Source organism: Pseudopipra pipra, chromosome 5 (genome assembly GCF_036250125.1).
Source record: "Pseudopipra pipra isolate bDixPip1 chromosome 5, bDixPip1.hap1, whole genome shotgun sequence".
NCBI classification, from domain to species: domain Eukaryota; kingdom Metazoa; phylum Chordata; class Aves; order Passeriformes; family Pipridae; genus Pseudopipra; species Pseudopipra pipra.
In genome coordinates this window covers 7,026,858-7,045,049 of record NC_087553.1, presented here as the reverse complement: position 1 = coordinate 7,045,049, position 18,192 = coordinate 7,026,858, and the positions used below count along the sequence as shown (strand labels likewise).

Sequence of the window (18,192 nt, the reverse complement as noted above, 5' to 3'; positions counted from 1 at the left end):
CTGGCAACCCTTAAGATTTAAAGTGTTGTATCACATCTTATATGACCACGTTCTTTTGGTTATGACTTGCTCAATTATGTTTGAATCAAACAGAAGATGACTTAAGCATGTAAATTTAGAGGGAGACTTTGAGGCATGCAGCTAAATTTATCAGCCATCTCTGTGAGTGATCACTCTAAATAAAAAGTTTGAAAAACCAGTCGCTGCTGGTTGCTGATGAACTTTCCATGTTTTTGGCACTTCCCATCCTTTACTTAATGGACTAATCTGCAAGTCAAAACAGGAGGAATGGACACAAATACATCCTAAAGCCTGTCCTTAACAGTGGATATTTCTTGCAACACTTATTTTTGTGTCATGGTGGGTGACTTCATTGACAGAAATGCTGAGCAAAGAAATAAATTTGTCTGAGATTCACAAATGATAGAAAGAAAAAAAAAAGAAAATAAAAAGAGGAACCAGAGTGAGAAAGCTTATGGCATTCTAGTTCCGTGTCTCTATTTCACCTGTTTTACATGTCCTATAATGACTTCTGAATATGGGTAAGAATAGCAACACATGCTGGCAATTTGAGCAAAATGTGTGCATGTGTGTCAGTGTGCATGTGGGAGACAGAGAGAGCATGGGGGAGAGGGGGGTGGGGGGAGTGCATGGACCATTAGAGTGCAAACACAGAGACATTCCTGCAATAAAATACTCATCTTCTGAGAATTGCAGTCTGGAAGAGATGGTTATGATTTAACAAAAGAATTCTCTAAAATGTTCCCTGGTGCTAATACTGTTCTTAATAATATGAAAAGATTTTGCCAGGAAGAGGAATAAGACCGTCAATCAGATTAAAAAAAAAAAAAAAAAAAAGAAAAAAAGAAGAAAATAGGTACAAGATGGTTTTTTTAGGGGGAAAATGACCTTTACGACAGTTTTATCATTTTCAAAAAAATGCCCTATTCTCTGAATTTCCCCAGCCAGGCGAGGTAGGTAGAGAAAGCAGAGTGTGGCAATAAAGGGGTTAATCCACGGAGCACAGAGCCATCTGGCTGAGCTGGTTTGTTATAATCGAGCAGATTATGTTCACGGGACTCAGAGTTTAAGGCTCCTCTCCCATAGAGTAACTCTGCACAACCCAAGCAGACCAACTTTGGGACTTTGAATGAACGTATTTACATCCACCTTTCTCTTCATGTCGACTTTTCTGGAAACATTCACACGGATGCCATGGTTACTCCTACCACGGTAAGGGAAATTTGACGTTTTCTAATAGGGTCCTAAGAGGGCGGGGAGGAGAGGGGGGGAGAGGGGTCTTTTAAAGAAGTATAATGGGGAGGAGGTGGGGGTCTTGTAAGCAGTAGATCTGTCCCACATGTTGCCTTTCCCATTGTGCCTCCTCCTTCCCCCACCCCTACTTGCCCTGCAGTTTAGTCCTGAGGTTCCCCTCTCCTGCGGCTCCTCACGCTGTTGTTAGGGTCCCTGGCAAGAAAACAGCAGAGGAGAAATACAAGGTGCTAAAGGAGTCTGATTTAAGAGGCAAGAGCAAAGGAGATTCTTCTTTTTAAGAGGGAAATGAGCAAGTTCAGATATAACAAAAGGCGTTGAAAGTCTTGACCGTGGGTTTGCAAGAACCAGCCTCAGTACGTAGCACGCTCGCCCTCCGGCAAAGTTAGAGCCCCTGACAAGCAAAGTCAAAATTCCCAATTTCTAGACCTCGTCTGTGTCAGGTAACCAGCTTCACTGGAGCTTTCTTTTTTTGTGTGTGTGCGTGCCAGACACTGGAAACCCTATTCACGACCTCTGAATCAGTCCTCATTCTCCTCAAACCCAAACACTAAATTCTCTGCGAGGAACTGGAGATCAAAAGACTCCCTGCACATCTGTGTCTAGGTGGAAAAGAAACACTCACTCTGTGCTAGGATGGCAGGGAAACTATTCCTATGCTGCAGGTTCCAGCGTTTGGTAAGTTCCTTCTAGGAATGCAGCACACAACTAATCAACGTAGACGCACATATAGAGAGCAAAATAGAAAGCTGTTTCTCATCTAAACAGCTGAAATGCAGCTTAGAGCGTCAGTTACTGGCGAGTCCTTATGGAGACACCAAACTGCTCTTAGCCAAGAGGGGAAAAAGTCCTTGAATGGTTCAGATAGTTTTCTGATCAGTTCTTAATCCTTCATTAAAATAAACGGGAAAGCTCTGTGTTGGTCCTATCTCCTGAACTATAAATATGCAGTATCTGGAGAGATGGATATTTTGGATTGAATAGGGCTGCTATGTGCACATTCTCTGGTTCCTATATTGCAAAACCAGTTATTTAGAGATGACTCTGTGAGTGTGAGGGGGGTTGCTTCTCCCCCCTCCCCCCTTTTTAAATAGACAGGGATGTGTGTTATATGGTCCAGGCAATTGTTATGAGCTACAACCTTTCAGAAAGCACTCTTTGCTCTCAGGCTTGTGTGATTTGTTGCATGAGGAGTGGAAATGGTATGTAAAGTTTTGCCTTTACATTGTGCCTTCAGGAAAATATCCAGACAAATAGGAGAGACATTCTCATGCACAGAAATACCTGATCTGTGCAAGCCTGTAAGTGGAGGAGTGGCGCAAGAAACACCTAAAAATGGGATGTAAGAAAAAGGAAAATCTAATAATAATTAAAAAAAAAAAAAGGCAAAAAAAAGCCTTGCTTTGTGTCAAGGCAGACAAAAGCAGCAGAGAATGGAAGGGAGTTCAGCATGGTTCCAGCTGCTAGTAGTAAAAAGACTGGTCTTAGATACACGTGTCAGTACCAGGAGCTCTGTGTGTGAGCGTGGTGGGGGGAGGAAAATTAGGCATGATTGCAGGTGGTGGACCCAAAACACGGGGAGAAGAGGCTGGAGCAGCAGAGCCAGGAGGGGAGTGCTTTGTGGAGAAGGGTGCTGTATGTTGAGGCACGCAAAATAAGTAGGTTTCAGAGGTTTTGTTTGGTTTGCTCTGTTGTGGGTTGTTTGTTTTTTTCTTTTTTTTTATTTTTCCCAGGGAAAGAAAAATGAAATTTTACATATAAAGATATATAAAAGGAGTCTGAAGGGAAAGTATGATGTATCAGGAATAAGGTGCTATGTATTATTGTTGTGCGTCGGGCTGATAAGGGCAGGTGAGCTGTGCAAAGGTGGTCAACTCAAAAAGGAAACTGCTGCAAGTCAACTGGAAAAAGAGGATCTTTGTGGGTGGAAAAAAGTGTAGAAGCTCGGAAGGGGAAGTAACACTTGAGAGAGATGGCAAAAGGTACAGACTGGAGGCAGGGTGAGGATATGAAAGGGACAAACAAGGGTGCCAGGGTCTGCAAGGGGGAGGTTGGGTATGGAGTGGGAGTGGAGGGAGAAAGGTGAAAGCGCAGGGCACAAAGGATGTTTGGAGGAGGAATTAAAATGTGAACTATTGGCTATTTGGAGAGAGGTATGGAAAATAATCGGCTACATGATGCTCGTGGGGGGCGTCAAAAGGAGACACCTTTGATTCTGTCAAGAAATAGATACGAGGATGTGTTTACAAGGAAGGTGCTATGAAAGGGGAGGCTTGCATGGTGGTGGAAATGTGCTGAGAACAGGAATGCAGAGGAAAAAATGAGCTGGATGGAGATAGGGTGATATGAGGGGAAAGGGATATAGGGTCCCATAACTATGAGAAGGGGTAGCTGATTAGAGAAATTTCAGAGGAGGTTGGAAACCTGCTGGAGTGTGCTGACTGAATACAAGGGAGAGATGGAGCTGAAGAAAAAGCCATGGGAAGGTGCTGTGAAGAAATTCAAGATAGTGGAAATCATAGGGGCAGGGTGAACAAGAATATAAAGACGTGGCAGGTGTTGAGAAGAATGAGAATGGGGAAAAAGTAAGGAATGTAGGAGGCATGAATGAGGAAGAAATGAAGAGCTGGGTTTTCTGTAAAGATGCCTCAGCAAGAGGTGGTTTAGAGGAGACACAGGGCAAAAGAGCAGAGGGTGAGAGGAGATTTAGGATATTATTGCTTAGTAGGCAAAGAGAGGAAATAATGCAATGGTGCAGTAGTGGTTTGGTCAGCAGAACAGAGGATGCCTCCTGACTGGGCAGGTGGAGTAACACAGGGAAAGAACTGGCAATATGTTACAGGGAAATCATTTGAGCCCAAAAATGGTGAGTGAGGAATAATGTGAAGACTGTGGGAGGAGGAGAACACATACACACACAAAAAAAATAAAAGAGCAATTTTCTGTTACAACAGACGTAGCAAATGTGTTTATATCTCTGTGGTAGGTACTGGCTAAGTGAAACAACAAGAGGGAATGGAACAAATGTGCTTGTGGAGAAATGACTAAAGATATCAAGGGGTGGGAGGAGAAGGAATGGGAGGGAAAACTACCTGGAGGGCTGTATAAGCCACATGGCTGTTCTAAGGTCAGAAGTAAAGTGTGAAGTTTGTGGGGAGGAGAGTGGAGTTGGGAGCTGTAGAGCATGAAGTGGAAGTGAATGGGAATGACAGTTCATGTTACAAGGGGTGAGAAGCTCAGCGTAGGTCGACACACAATGGTGTGTAAGGGAGGAAGGTACCTGTCAGCCCGTGCCTGCTCGCGAGGGCTGTGGAAAGAAAGGTGAAAGGAGTGAAAAGTTGTGCCTGATAAGAGAGATTTGTGCACACAGCATGGTCTGAATAAATGAGGGAAGCACAGGTGAGGATTGCAGACCTGGGTGTGGGGCCTGGGAGAAGGAAAACCGCTTATGGGGGAGGGAAGAGTGATGAGGAGTGAGAAAAAGTTTATGATGGTTTAAGCCATCTGTAGTTATCTGCCTCTTAGTTTAAGGCAGGCTGAGTGTACAAGGGGCCCTACGTGCATGCAGAATGAGAGCAGACTGGGAGTTCAGTGCAAGGGGAGAGAAAGCAAGAGGCACAGGTAAATCCATACAGTCATTGACGATAAGTGCATGGATATATGGGATGCTGGTTCTGTGTGAGGGTCGGGGACAGATACGCCCAGTGAGTGCTGTGCTTGTGCGACTGGTGGAGTTGCAGAGGGGAGCACGAGATGAGAACAACGCAGGAAGAAGCTGAAACCCTTTAGGGGCCTGTAAGTGTCCTGGAGTGCTGCAAGGGCCTTGAAGTTCCAAACAGCCACCCAGGCAGCCATGCTGGGGGGTAAGATGGCTTTCAGAGGCTGACTGGAGGATCACGTGTCCACCGCGCTTGTGGCACAACGCTCCGTGTCGAAATCAGTTATGTAAGGCACAGCACAGAGGTGAGTTTCATGAGTGCTGAGAAAGAAATGTTTGCATTTAGAAGGAGGGTAGGGAAAGATGACTAACCGAGAAAATGGTTTGGTGCGTGGGTAGCACCGAACGTGTGCTAGAGGTGCTTGCCTTCTGCTTGACTTGCACAGTAAGCAGACGCTCCTCCAGAGATTTTTTTTTTTGCAGGTTTTTTTTTGGTGAAAAACTGCTGAATAATCCTGAGAAAATCCTAGTATGTCTAACTACAATGTTTAAACCGGCTTCATTTTGAAGCATATTAATGTAGCTTATTTTTGTGAGTTAAAACTTCAGTGCTGCTGGCACAAAAAGGCAGGGAGATTTCTCTGGGACAAGTTAACAGGGCTACTAGGTAGTTAACAAGGTTCTTGGATGAACAACCATTGGTTTGAAGTGTGCATAAGGACTACAGATGTCAGTCAAAGGAAACAGGACTAGCTTTATCCATGGCTTGAAGCAGTGCAATTGGTTGAAGGTTGAAAACATAGGATACATCTTGGGTGTGAGAGAGAAACACTAAGAACTTCTTTCCCTTCAAAACAAATGCATCTGTTTTTCAAATGTGTTCTACGAGCATCTTCAAATTGTCCAGCTTGCCTAAGGCTTCAGTGTCTTCTTAAGTACTGCCCCACACTGGGTAGGAAAGTGCTCATTTCCACCCATAGCTGGTCACAAGATTGTGAGTAATCCTGGGAGACTTGCACTGGAAGAAGTCAGACCGATCACAAAGAACCTCTAAGCTTAAAAGTTGAAGCCTCTGAGCCCAGACCTTGCATACCATCAGTCACATGGATCGTGGTTTATGGGTCCCTTTCCTGTTTATTCCAAGGATCCATTCCTGCTAAAAAAGATAAGCAGGTTGTAAAATAATAGACAATTAGTGTTTGTGTAGCCATGGGTTGTGTAGGGAACCTATTGTCCTAGTTTTTTTACACTTGTTTCCCACTGTGGAGTCCAGCACAAGCTCTCCAGCTGGATAGTTTTCCTGGCAGTGCTTGCAGCTGGTTGTTGTCTGCAGAAAGCACCTTTCTCCTGTGGTGGGAGTGAACTTCCCATCATGGCAGGCCGAAGGTGGAAGAACAGTGGAGCATTTGTCCATGAGGGGGAGATGCAGTCCCAGACACCGGGATTCAACTTGTATGAACCGCAGACCACAGCCTGCTCAGCCCACTGCCACCAGTGTGACCCAGGGTGATGGCCTGGCCTCTGGGAAAATAAAAACCAAACCATGGCATCAACCTGCCAGCTGGCTGAGAAAAGGGAAAGGGACTGATGGGTACAATTCCTTCTGGATTGTTGCAGGAAGGGGATCAAAGCGAGAGCAACTGAGCTGTGTGGGGGGTGTTTGTGCCTGCCTGGACTCCTTCGCAGCCACGACACAGCCAGAGAAATGTGTTTGCAAGGGCTGGGACATCTGGGTGTCCCTGCAGATGTTTACTGGTGCAGGGCCATGCATGTGTCCCCCCTGGTGGTGACTGGGAGTGGACAGTGGAGAGCAGAGTGGCGTGGGCAGGGATGACAGAGGTGGATGGCAGCTGTTCCTGTGTGGGAGGGTGTTCGTGCATCTGTCGGTGGGGGATGTGGGGATAAGGCACTTTCCGAGGGGACAGATGGGATGTGCGTGTGAAGAGAGAAGCCATAAGGGTGGATGTGGAGTAGTTTCAAGGTTGTGCAATGAGTGCTAGAGGGAATACACACAGCTATGTTCCTGATTGTATCATGTCCATAGGGGAAAGGGACTCCCCCACAGAAAGCCTCAAGGAAGATTATACTTCCCTTAAAAGAAATACCACACTCAAGCACCCACTTCAGTTAAGTCTCCTTTCTTCACATTGTCCAAGTAAACTAAGCAAGGTGGCCCTTTCCTTCAGGGCAGAAAGCATTTGAAAGGTCAGAGCAGGACCATACACTCCTCCCTCTCTTATCTTTCTCTGCCTCTCTCTTCTCTTCACCTTTTCACGCACAGGCAAAAGGGTCTTTCCCAATTTGGCTTCTAAGCTGGTGTTCAAAATTTCTGTCTGAGGGAATGTGTGATGAAGATGTGTGTGAATGAGGATGCTGGTGTGTTGGGGAAGACTCTGTGTCTGAACATGTTGAAACAAAGTTTGTTGGGAGTTACCTGTGGCTCAGAGAAGTAATGCACTGGTTGCATTTCAATGCACATGGAAAGGATAACAGAGTATTCCATGTCTCCATCAGGCAGTGCTGGGAAACCAGTGTACATGGCTCGTTACCGGTCTGCTGGTACTCCAGAGGGAGTCACCACTTCCTAACCATGTAAATATACAGATTCTGTAGAACAAGGTCCTTCTGTGTTATCTACATCAAACCCACACCAGAGGTGATGGAAACGCTCTTGGGGAATTGCATCCTACAAGGAAAGATTTGCAGCACTCCTCCAACATTTCCTGTGCTTCCACTGTGCATGTCACCCATAATGGAACCACTGCAATAAATGGGCTTCTTCTCAGTTGCTCTTTCACTCCTTCCAGCAATAAATTCCTTTATTTTGAGTTTGCCCCTGCTATAGATCTTACATGTTTTGTCTTACATTAGCTGAGTTAGCATGTGAGAAAGTGTTAATCTAGTTAATTCAAAAATATGTATTTCTAGGCAGTGCCCTACAAAAATTCACCCACATTTGCCAGAAGTCTGAATCGATATAGTCAGAGGTAACTGGCAGTGAACTGTAGAGTTGCAGAAGGAAGAAGTACTTTGTGCTCTATGTGAATTTTTAAAGGCCTGTCCATGCTCTGAAGTGAATTCAGGTTGCGAGCATGAAATTTAAACCCAACAGCTGCTTCTGAATAGCTCTGTGGTTAGACAAGTTCTAAGATAGCATCCTCTCCTGTGGCTTCTGCCTCAACCAGGAGGTGGACACACTTGCCACAAAATCAGACTCTATCCCCTCAAGAGATGGGATTTGGGCAATGTTTTGTTTCTGCTTCAAGCCAAATCAAATACAGACCTTGTATATCTGAGGGAGACATTTCACCAGTTTCCCCAGTGTGCCATATGTGACATAAACTCATAGTACCACTAAATGGTGAGATCTGTGATGAGATTGGTTTCAGAAATCCTAAATGATAATGATAAGAGTGATGTCTTAGGGGAATAATATAAATAATATATAGTCAGTTGAGGTAAAAAATAAAAAAAAAAAACGTTCCTTAGATGCAATGGCTACGGCAGAAATATTTAAGAAATGCTCTGGAAGAATGTCCAAACATGTCTCCATGTGTCCTTTCTGTAGCATTCCCTGCACTTTCCTACACAGTCCTAGCACATGGTATGCACAAAACCAAACTGCAAGGTAGCAGTGAAAATAAACTCCACCTTGGAAACAGAGAAACTTTACCTTGCACTGGATCACGTAACAAACCCACAGCCATTAAGAAGGATATGTCATTTCACATGGTGGGGGTGGTCTTTCCTGGATTTGTATATCCAAAAGCTATAACATATTTATTCACTTCAATGTTTTCAGCTCCTGTGATAAGTAAAAAAAAATTCCTCCACTCATTTCTTAAATAATTTGCAGAGTCTTGTTTTACATGACTGACTTTCCAAATGAATGATGCAGATAATTCCACAACATAAAAAAATCCTCCTGAAAGGATAGGTTTTCTTTGCTGTTTATACACATTTGCATGTTATTCCACTTGGATCCCCCAACATCTTGAGCAACGTTCCTTCCTTGTCACTGTTTACTAAATATATTCCTCAAATAATTGACTTAAGCTGTCCTTTGTTTAATTCCATTCTTAACTCCATTCCATTCTTAACTCCATTTAGGAGTTAATATGTTGGGGTTTTTTTCTTTAAACTTTTTCATCTATTTTTTAATTATACTTTTTTCAGTTTTCTGACTTCCCTCAATTTCATTCACAACTTTCTGGCACTAGAGTATTCAGGAATAAAGGGGATGTAGCAAAAATAGGAGAACTCTTTCATTTCTTTGTCTGCCTTCTGTAATTACACTGACTTTTGCACTCTCTATTTCTCTTTTCCCTGTCTTCCTTCTACTATAAAAAAAATCTGTCTAATAAATATAGCACTAATTCATTGTTTAAATCACAGCTAGCTAATTCCCAATATTATGCTTTTCCAACTTCCTCCCTGAAATTTAATACAGGTGCTCTGAATTGATTTTCCCTAGATCTATTATCTTTGGCTCTTCTCCTCTGAATCTCTTGTTCTCTGCCCATTTTTCTAACTAATCTCTGTCCTTCTACATAAATTTTTTTTCTAACCTTTACGTTCTTTCTATCCATTTGCAGCCCATTCCTTCTCCCCTGTTCCGTTTTATTTCAGCTTTGCCCTTTAATGCTTTCAGACTGCTCAATGACACAACTGAAAGGAGTGTGAGGTCACCAGACACTGCTCCAACCTCACTACTTTTACCAGCACCCTGTTTTATGTCTTGCATCCAGTTTTCAGGCCAGGTTTATTTTGCAGATTAGAAGGGAGTCACATATAAGCTGAATGTCCATATGTGCAGGGACAGTGTAAACATGCAAGAATGTGAATGGGAAGAGGTCAATATGTGGTTGGCATCTGATTTCTTTGTCCTCTTCCTGCCCTTCCTAGCACTGCCCTTGCCCTCCCTCTAGGCCATGTAAGATTGCCATAGTTTTGCTCTTTGTTGCATTGACCAGCTCTTGGAATTTTTCTACAAATTGTGCCTGCTTTCCTCTCAGGGAAGTGTCCAAGGCCAGGTTGGATGGGGCTCTGAGCAACCTGGTCTAATGGAAGGTGTCCCCGTCCATGGCAGTGGGGTTGGAATGAGATGATCTTTGCTGTGCCTTCCAATCCATCCCTGTCTATGATTCTGTGATCTTGTCATCACAATGGTGTTCTGATGTATTTCACATCCACCTCAGCTCTGTCACTCACACAAGCAGCATCTATGCTCAGGCCAGACTCCCTCACAGTGGTCCCAACTGGCCCTTCCTGACCACCTCACATAGTTGCCCTCTAATTTCAGTTCTCTCTCAAGCACCAATTTCTTTAGTAACATAAAAAAACCTGAATGACTTAGGCTGGAAGAAGTGAGATCCTTCAAGATTTCAAACAAAATAAACTTCTTTTTTAAAATAAGAGGTGAAACTGTATGAGGAGTGACTGAGGTCTCTTGGTGTGTTCAGCTGGAGAAGAGGAGACTGAGGGGAGACCTCACTGCAGTTACAACTTCCTCGGGAGGGGAAGCAGAGGAGCAGGTCCTGAGCTCTGCTCTCTGGTGACCAGTGACAGGGCTTGAGAGAATGGCTTGAAGTGGTGTCAGGAGAGGTTTAGGTAAGATATTAGGAAAAGTTTCTTCCCCCAGAGAGTGGTGGGGGACTGAACAGGCTCCCCAGGGCAGTGGTCACAGCCCCAAACCTGACAGAGCTCAAGGAGTGTTTGGACAATGCTTTCAGGCACACGGTGGGATTGTTGGGGTGCCCTGTGCAGGGCCAGGAGTTGGACTCGATAATCCTTGTGGGTCCCTTTCAACTCAGGATATTCTATGATTCTATGAATAAAAAAGAGGGAAGACATTTTCATCTGATGAGCAATGAGTGGTATTATAACATCTCTGGAGTAACAGGACAAGGGGGAATGGCTTCAAACTGACAGAGAGCAGGTTTAGATTGGATATTAGGAAAGAATTCTTCCCTTGAGGGTGGTGAGGCCCTGGCACAGGTTGCCCAGAGAAGCTGTGGCTGCCCCATCCCTGGAAGTGTCCAAGGCCAGGTTGGATGGGGCTCTGAGCAACCTGGGATAGTGGAAGGTGTCCCTGCCCATGGCAGGGTTTGGAACTGGATGATCTTTAAGGTCCCTTCCAACTCAAACCATTCTATGATTCTATGACTTTTATGGAATAAAACTCATTTGGAGAGAGATGGCAAAAATCTCACCATATTGGAACACCTTTAGGAAATATTAACTTAATATGTCTTTCTTCCTACATGGGCTCTATATGGACTTAGAACAATGTATTAATACAAAAGCTATTCATGAAGCAATCAGGGAAGAGATTTTTTTTTCCTCTCTGCTGAGAGGTTCCATTTCTGTGTTCAAATTGCCTCTCTATGTTTGAAATACTCAAGAACTATGTTTAGTTTTTTGTTGAAAGGGTAACTGTTACAGTCTCTGAGAAATGTAAAACAATCTAAATACTACTATGAGATGAGTTTCAGGTGGAGCTTTTGTTGTTGTTTTGTTATTTTAATGAAACAAAACAAAAACAAACAAAAGCTTCATGGAGTTAAATCTTGCCCTGAGAAGCTAAAGCTGCTTTTCACATCTGCTAGGATAGGGAGTGGTCTCCCTTGGAAGAGTTTGCGTTTTGGGGAAACAGACATGTTTTTAAAGTCCAGTGATTTTTCTCTTTTTTTTTTTCTTCTATCTTTCCTCTACTAAGAAATCTTCCTGTTAATTTTACATTTCTGTCATAAGTTGCTCTCATTTGCCTCATTTGTCTGAAATAAGAGCTGATGAATTTTTAGTGTTATCAGTCCTTTGAACCACCATTAAGCAAATTTTGTTGGTTTAATTGTTCATTGGTGAGTTCATTTGTTTGCCTTAATCTTTCTCTGCATCTCCAGTTCAGACTGTGCCTTCACTGACTCGGTGTCTGGTTTGACACCAGCACGTCCACTGAACCCAATGCATTTATTTCTGATTTACACAGAATCAGGGGTCCCCAGCTGAGCAAACACAGAAACCCACCTGACTGCAGGCCAAATTCTGCCCTCAGCTGCACCCAGGGAATCCTACTAAAATTAATGGGTCTGTAACCTTGAATTTGCATATTTGTTGGGGTTTTTTTCCAAACAATGAATGCATATCCAAAACCTTTTAGTGTGCTAAATCATAAAAATCAGAGAGGGAGGAAAATATGCCTATATTAAATCACTGGTATATTTGTTCAGAAAAATTGCAATAAATCCTTTTCTTTGTTGTTTTCTTTTTTTTGCTGGAATTTGTCAGTTCCTCTGAAACAAAGCATTCCCCTGTTTGTTCTACTAAATCTCAACTAAGTCCCCGTGGATGCCAAAGTTTAAAAAGCTGGCAGGCTTCCCCCTTGCTCAAAACCCAGCGTCCTTGTTGACCCATCTGTTGGCTGTTAGAGACACCAGCCATCCACAGACCAGGGAACTGGTACTTGGAGCTGCAAGGATAACACCAGGGAAGCCTGTTAACCTGGAACAACCAAGAGCATGATGTTGTTCCCCCACAAGAGAGTCTGAAAGCTGCTGGGCTTGGAAGGTAAAGTGAAATTCCTCAGGACTGGAGAATTAAACCCAACAAAATCTATCTCCTAGCACAGTCTAATATCTCCTAATATGGTCTGTGGTTCTAAGATCCCAGTCAGCCAGATAGCATATTCTTCAAAGCTCTGTCATATCTAATTTTAAATTCATCAAGTGACTGGGCTTCCACCACTCCACTTAAAATTTTCATACCATCCCCCATCCAACTTGAGTGCCACTCATTACTACAGTATTGAGTGCTTTCCCATGTACAGTTGTTAGCAACAACACGGTCCTGGATGGCAGTAGGACAACTGGCAACAGACGTTTTTAGAGTAGCAGTTGGGTTCCCATTTAATTTTTCTTTAGTTAACTTCTAGAGATCATTTTTTTTTGATGGCATTCTTTGAGGAAGAAGTGAAAATAAAAGGTATCATTGTTGAGAGCAACAGAAATATTTTAATAAATAACTTGTTCGTGGAGAACAGCCCTTTCTCAAAAGAAAGAGGTTGCAGTGGTGGGGCTGCACCTCAAGTCCTGTGTCCAGTTCTGGGCCTCTCACTTCAAGAAGGACATTGAGGGGCTGGAGTGAGTCCAGAGAAGGGCAATGGAGCTGGGGAAGGGTCTGGAGCACAAGTCCTGTGAGAAGCAGCTGAGGGAGCTGGGGGTGTTTAGTCTGGAGAAAAGGAGGTTCAGGGGAGACCTCATCACCTTCTACTGAAAGGAGGTTGTAAGCCAGGTGGGGTTGGTCTCTTCTCCCAGGCAACAGGACAAGAGGAAATGGCCTCAAGCTGTGCCAGGGGAAGGTTTAGGTTGGACATCACAAAGAATTTCTTCACTGAAAGGATGATTAGACACTGGAATGGGCTGTCTAGAGAGGTGGTGGAGTCCTCATCCCTGGAGATTCCAGAAATCACTGGACGTGGCACTCAGTGCTCTGGGCTGGGTGACAAGGTGAGGATTGGGCACTGGTTGGACTTGGTGATCTTGGAGGTCCTTCAAAACCTAAATGATTTTGTAGGTCTATGAGAGGTTTAGTACCATCTCCCAAAGATAATTGATGTATCTGTAGCCCAGAAGCAACCGTGACAGAATTCAAGAAGGTAACTTTATACAAATTAAGATGCCTGCACCTTTGCTTATGGAGAGTCTCCAGATCCTCCAATCTATTAGCAAAACTGCACCAGGAGAAGTAGCCTTATTTCTGCTTCGATGACATTGCAGGGATCTCCAGGAACAGATTGCCAGAAACACTCTGCAGATTGATGTTAATACATCCCGCTGTGTACAGTGGTCCCTTCCTCCGCCAGGTCAATGCAAACACGCTGAGGGTCCTCTCAGGTAATCAGGCTGCTTGGTGGGACACATGAAATAAGCCATAGCCTGTTTCCAGTTCCCTCAGGACAACATGATCTTTTAGGATGACTGGAGTTAGAAATCTTCTTGGTCCTCTACAGGAACTGTGCCAAAGCACTGGCAAGAGAAAGGTGTAATCAGCTTCTCGCTATCACAGAATCGCCTGAGTTGGAAGGGACCTTAAAGATCATCTCATTCCAACCCCCTGTCATGAGCAGGGACACCTTCCACTATCCCAGGTTGCTCAGAGTCCCATCCAACTTGACCTTCAACACTTCCAGGAATGGGTCTTCCACAACTTCTCTTGTGTCAACCTATTCCAGGGCCTCACTACCCTCACAGTAAATAATTTCTTCTGTACATCTAACCTAAACTTCCCTTCTTTCAGTTTGAAACCATTGCCCCTTGTCCTGTCACTACAATTCCTGAAGAAAAGTCCCTCTCCACTCTCCTTGTAGGCCTCTTCAGATACTGGAAGGTGCTGTGAAGCCTCCACAAAACCTTCTTTCCTCCAGGTTGAACAGCCCCAATCTTCTCAACCTGGCTTCATAGGGGGGGTGATCCAGCCTCCTTATAAACTTCATGGCCTCCTCTGGACTTGCTCCAACAGTTCCATGTCTTTCTTATTTTGGGTGCATCAGAAATGGAGCAATATTCCAGGCAGGGTCTCACAAGAGCAGAGTACATATGGGCACCACAACCTTCCTTCAGTAAGGTCCATGCGTTTGATTATTTTCATTTTGATTTATTAATATCCCTAAATATTTATGGCTATTTGGGGAGACTTGTTTCTTCTAATTGTTTTCTGAATGTTTTACTGATTAACTGATATTTTTTAGTAATACATGGAAACTTATAGACTACAAAGTAGCATCCAAAATTATTTCCTGGTTACCTGGCAGATTTCCATTGATGGATTTCACTTTGGGTTTTTTTTCTCTTTTCCCATCCATCCGATTCTATTTTCCTCCTACTAAATTTTCTTGAATAGCCAGTTGCTAGCTCTGGAGATAACTAGCTTAACAGAGGCCTATTTCTGACCCCACTTACATGGAAGAAGCCTAATGGACCCCCAGGGAATAAGTTCATCTTGAGGCAGTAAAAATTTAGCCCAGAGTCAAGACCTGAGAACTCAACAGAGAAACTATTAGAAATAACCAGGGAAATGAGAGTGGTTGTTTCTGCACAAACAAACAAACAAAAAGTTTTCTCAGTGTAGAAACAATTTTCCAGATCTGAACTAGCAAAGCTTCATCTGAAATTCTTCTCTGACCTGTCTACTGTGAGATGGCATTAAATGTTGGCTAATCACAAGTCTGATACTACTCTTGTTTGTTTGCTTCCTTGCTTGTTTTCCCTACGCTTTTTGCAAGTAAGTGCTGATGAGGTGACTCCAGCCCTTTCAGTTTTTCCATCCATGTATTTCATCCAGACGAATTATCTCAGGCAAAATATGAAGTCTGAAACCAGCATTTTACCTTTGATCTGAGGGAAATAATCGTAGGTGCCATCACCAGCCTTGCACTGGAATGTGGTCCAGAATAAAGGACTTGAAAAGAACCTCAAAGATACTTTTAAAAGCCATAAAATGTTTTAGCAATTTTGGTTTTCCCTTCCTTTTTCTTATTGAAAAGGAACAGATGGGAACAAAAGTAAACTCTGCCATCTGGAAAGACTGAAAGATTAGTATGAAGAGAGCCAGGTGTCAGGTTTGTTCATTGCCAGCCAGCTTTGCCAATTATCAACATCAAAACCTAGTGTCAACAAGGCCTAAATTACATTAAAGATAAATGATTTTGCAAAGGCTTTTTTTCAGTATCTCTTTGTCTCTTAATTGTTCAGCTATCTTGAAAACTACACATTTAGGCACAAAATATGAAAGAAATTAATTTGAAGACTTACCTCTTGTGTCACAGGAAATTTTCTGCCTTGGTCTTTCCGATGCTACTTTTAACACTGCAGTCTTCATTTCAGTTAAAGTCCATTAGCTCCATCCTAATCTTTTAATATTATGTCAATTAAAATTTATCTGTAGTCAATTTGGACCTTGTTCTTATAACAGTTTGAAATGGAAATATAGCACCTGTAAATCTTTGCGTGGGAAATTAGAAGCATATAAACCATCACAGAGAAGTTCAGTCTCTGGATATGGTCTGATTCACTGTATTTTCTGCTTTAAATATTGGAAATTACTTGTGTATATATTAATATATATATTTAAAATAGATATTTATATGTACACACACATATGTGTGTGTATATATATATATATATCTCTACATGTGCATCTCTACTGGACACAGAACAAGAATGAAGATTTCATGTTCCTTAACTTAGTAGATTTCCTTTTTTTTTTCTTCTTTGCATTTCAATTTTGAGAATTCACACCACCTCTGGCTTTAATCTTATGACTACATGTGTAGGTGTCCTTCTTTTAAACTTTCCCCTGAAGGACATTTGAGCAAACGACACACCTTCAGCAAATAATGAGACTGGTAATGCACATCTCCAAAAATACAAATACGGAACCTGTGCCAACCTTGGCCCAGATCTAAGTTCTGTGAACTCACCATCATTGGTGACATGAATTCCACTTTTTTAAAAGCTTTTTTGTTTGTGTTTCGATTTTCCTACACTCTTTTGAGGTAAATATATTGCATCTCTTCCTCACATTTTTCACTTCTGCGTACCTACTTCTCTTAAAAAAGTACCCCAGAGTATCTCTTAACTTAGCTTAGGGGCAACTTTGGAGTTAAACACCTTCACATAACATCATAGCATTCCTTGAGGCTTTTCCATCATTTCAAACTTTAACCTGGATACAAAGGCAAAATCTGTAAGTCAGAAAGTTCTAATTTGGATTCATGGGAATGAGACTATTTACAAGGGCCTGGAGTGACAGGACAAGGGGCAATGGCTTCAAACTGACAGAGAGAAGGGTTAGATTGGATATTAGGAAAGAATTCTTCCCTTGAGTGTGGTGAGGCCCTGGAACAGGTTGCCCAGAGAAGCTGTGGCTGCCCCATTCCTGAAGTGTCCAAGGCCAGGTTGGATGGGGCTCTGAGCAACCTGGGCTAGTGGAAGGTGTCCCTGCCCATGGCAGGGGGTTGGAACTGGATGATCTTTAAGGTCCCTTCCAACCCAAACCAGTTTATGCTCCTATGACTCTAATATGTATATGTATATATAAAGTTATCCAACAGTTTCAATCAATACTTCCTTTCTTCAGCCACACAGAATGCTCACACACTGAATTTCTTGATGAATACCCTTAGCCCTCTTTTGCCATCTTTTGCAGAACAATTTCACTTCTTAGTTGCAAAACAAATCTTTCCAAAAGCTGGAGCTGCATAAACTGGTACTGTTTTTCCATGCATAATGAAATCCTTTATGCTTCTTTTACAAGCTGGCTCTGATTGCCTTTTGTCAAATTTTGCTTGTAGTCCTCAATTATCTTCTCTGTCTGCATGTTCCTATGGGTTTGTGGTTTGGTAACCCAGTCAGCTGTGGCCGTCTCCTGCTTTTCCTCCAAAACATGCAATTTGTTTTGTTTCTGCTGTGCAACCTGGCAACTTTTCATTACTTTTTTTCTCTCCCTAAACATAGATCAGGAGTTTGTAGTTTTCTTTTTCTCAGTTTGATGCCTCTGTGCCCCAGCACCATCTTAACAGATGGGGGCCACAAACTGCTCTGAAATTTCCTATTTGATTGAAAAAGCCTCAAACATGTGGTGTAAAAAAACTTCTGTCCCACCAATTTTTTTTTTTTAATTTTATGTGATGCTGATACCTTTCAAATGTCTTTACCACAGGGTGGTCACTGTCTTGCTCTTCCTCTCCTAATGCCATGGTATGAAGCAAATCTATGACCTCTGACCAAGCCCCCAAGACATAAATGACACAATTATTGTTGCTCATGTCCTTTTTCAATGCATTCCTTATTTTTGTGAGAAGACAAACTCCTGTTTGAATCCCTTCTTCTTGACTTCAGAAGAGGTTAGGCTCTTTGAGGACCTTTGGCATCTCTATTTTCTCATCATCTTTCTGCTCTTCATGCTTTACATATAATCTACTTTTCCTCATTTTTCTCCTTCTACAATCCACTGTGCCTTGATGCTGGTTAGACAGAACTCGGACAGAAAAAGGAATTAAGGAAAAAGGCATCACTGCATTCCTCTGTTGCAAAGAGAGAAATTGAAACCATCTTTAACGGTTAAAATCAAGGGGTTTTTTTTCAAAATTGTTTAGAGGCACAGAAAAAGAATGGCTGTATCAGACTTCTGCACTACACATCCATCAACATAATCAGATGATGATTTAACAGTTTTGTTTACTTGCCTTCCCATTTCATGAAAGA

At 42.7% G+C, this 18,192-nt stretch overlaps 1 protein-coding gene across 1 annotated transcript in view; it reads left to right on the top strand.

Moving 5' to 3' along the window:
- The first annotated feature begins 938 nt into the window (after positions 1 to 938).
- NTF3 (neurotrophin 3) overlaps positions 939 to 18,192 on the top strand; it is a 60,557-nt gene continuing 43,303 nt past the window's right edge. Inside the window, exon 1 of the mRNA XM_064654294.1 lies at positions 939 to 1,233. Within this exon, the coding sequence (XP_064510364.1) occupies positions 1,216 to 1,233 (18 nt within the window). The 5' untranslated portion in view covers positions 939 to 1,215. The remainder of the gene's footprint in view (positions 1,234 to 18,192) is intronic.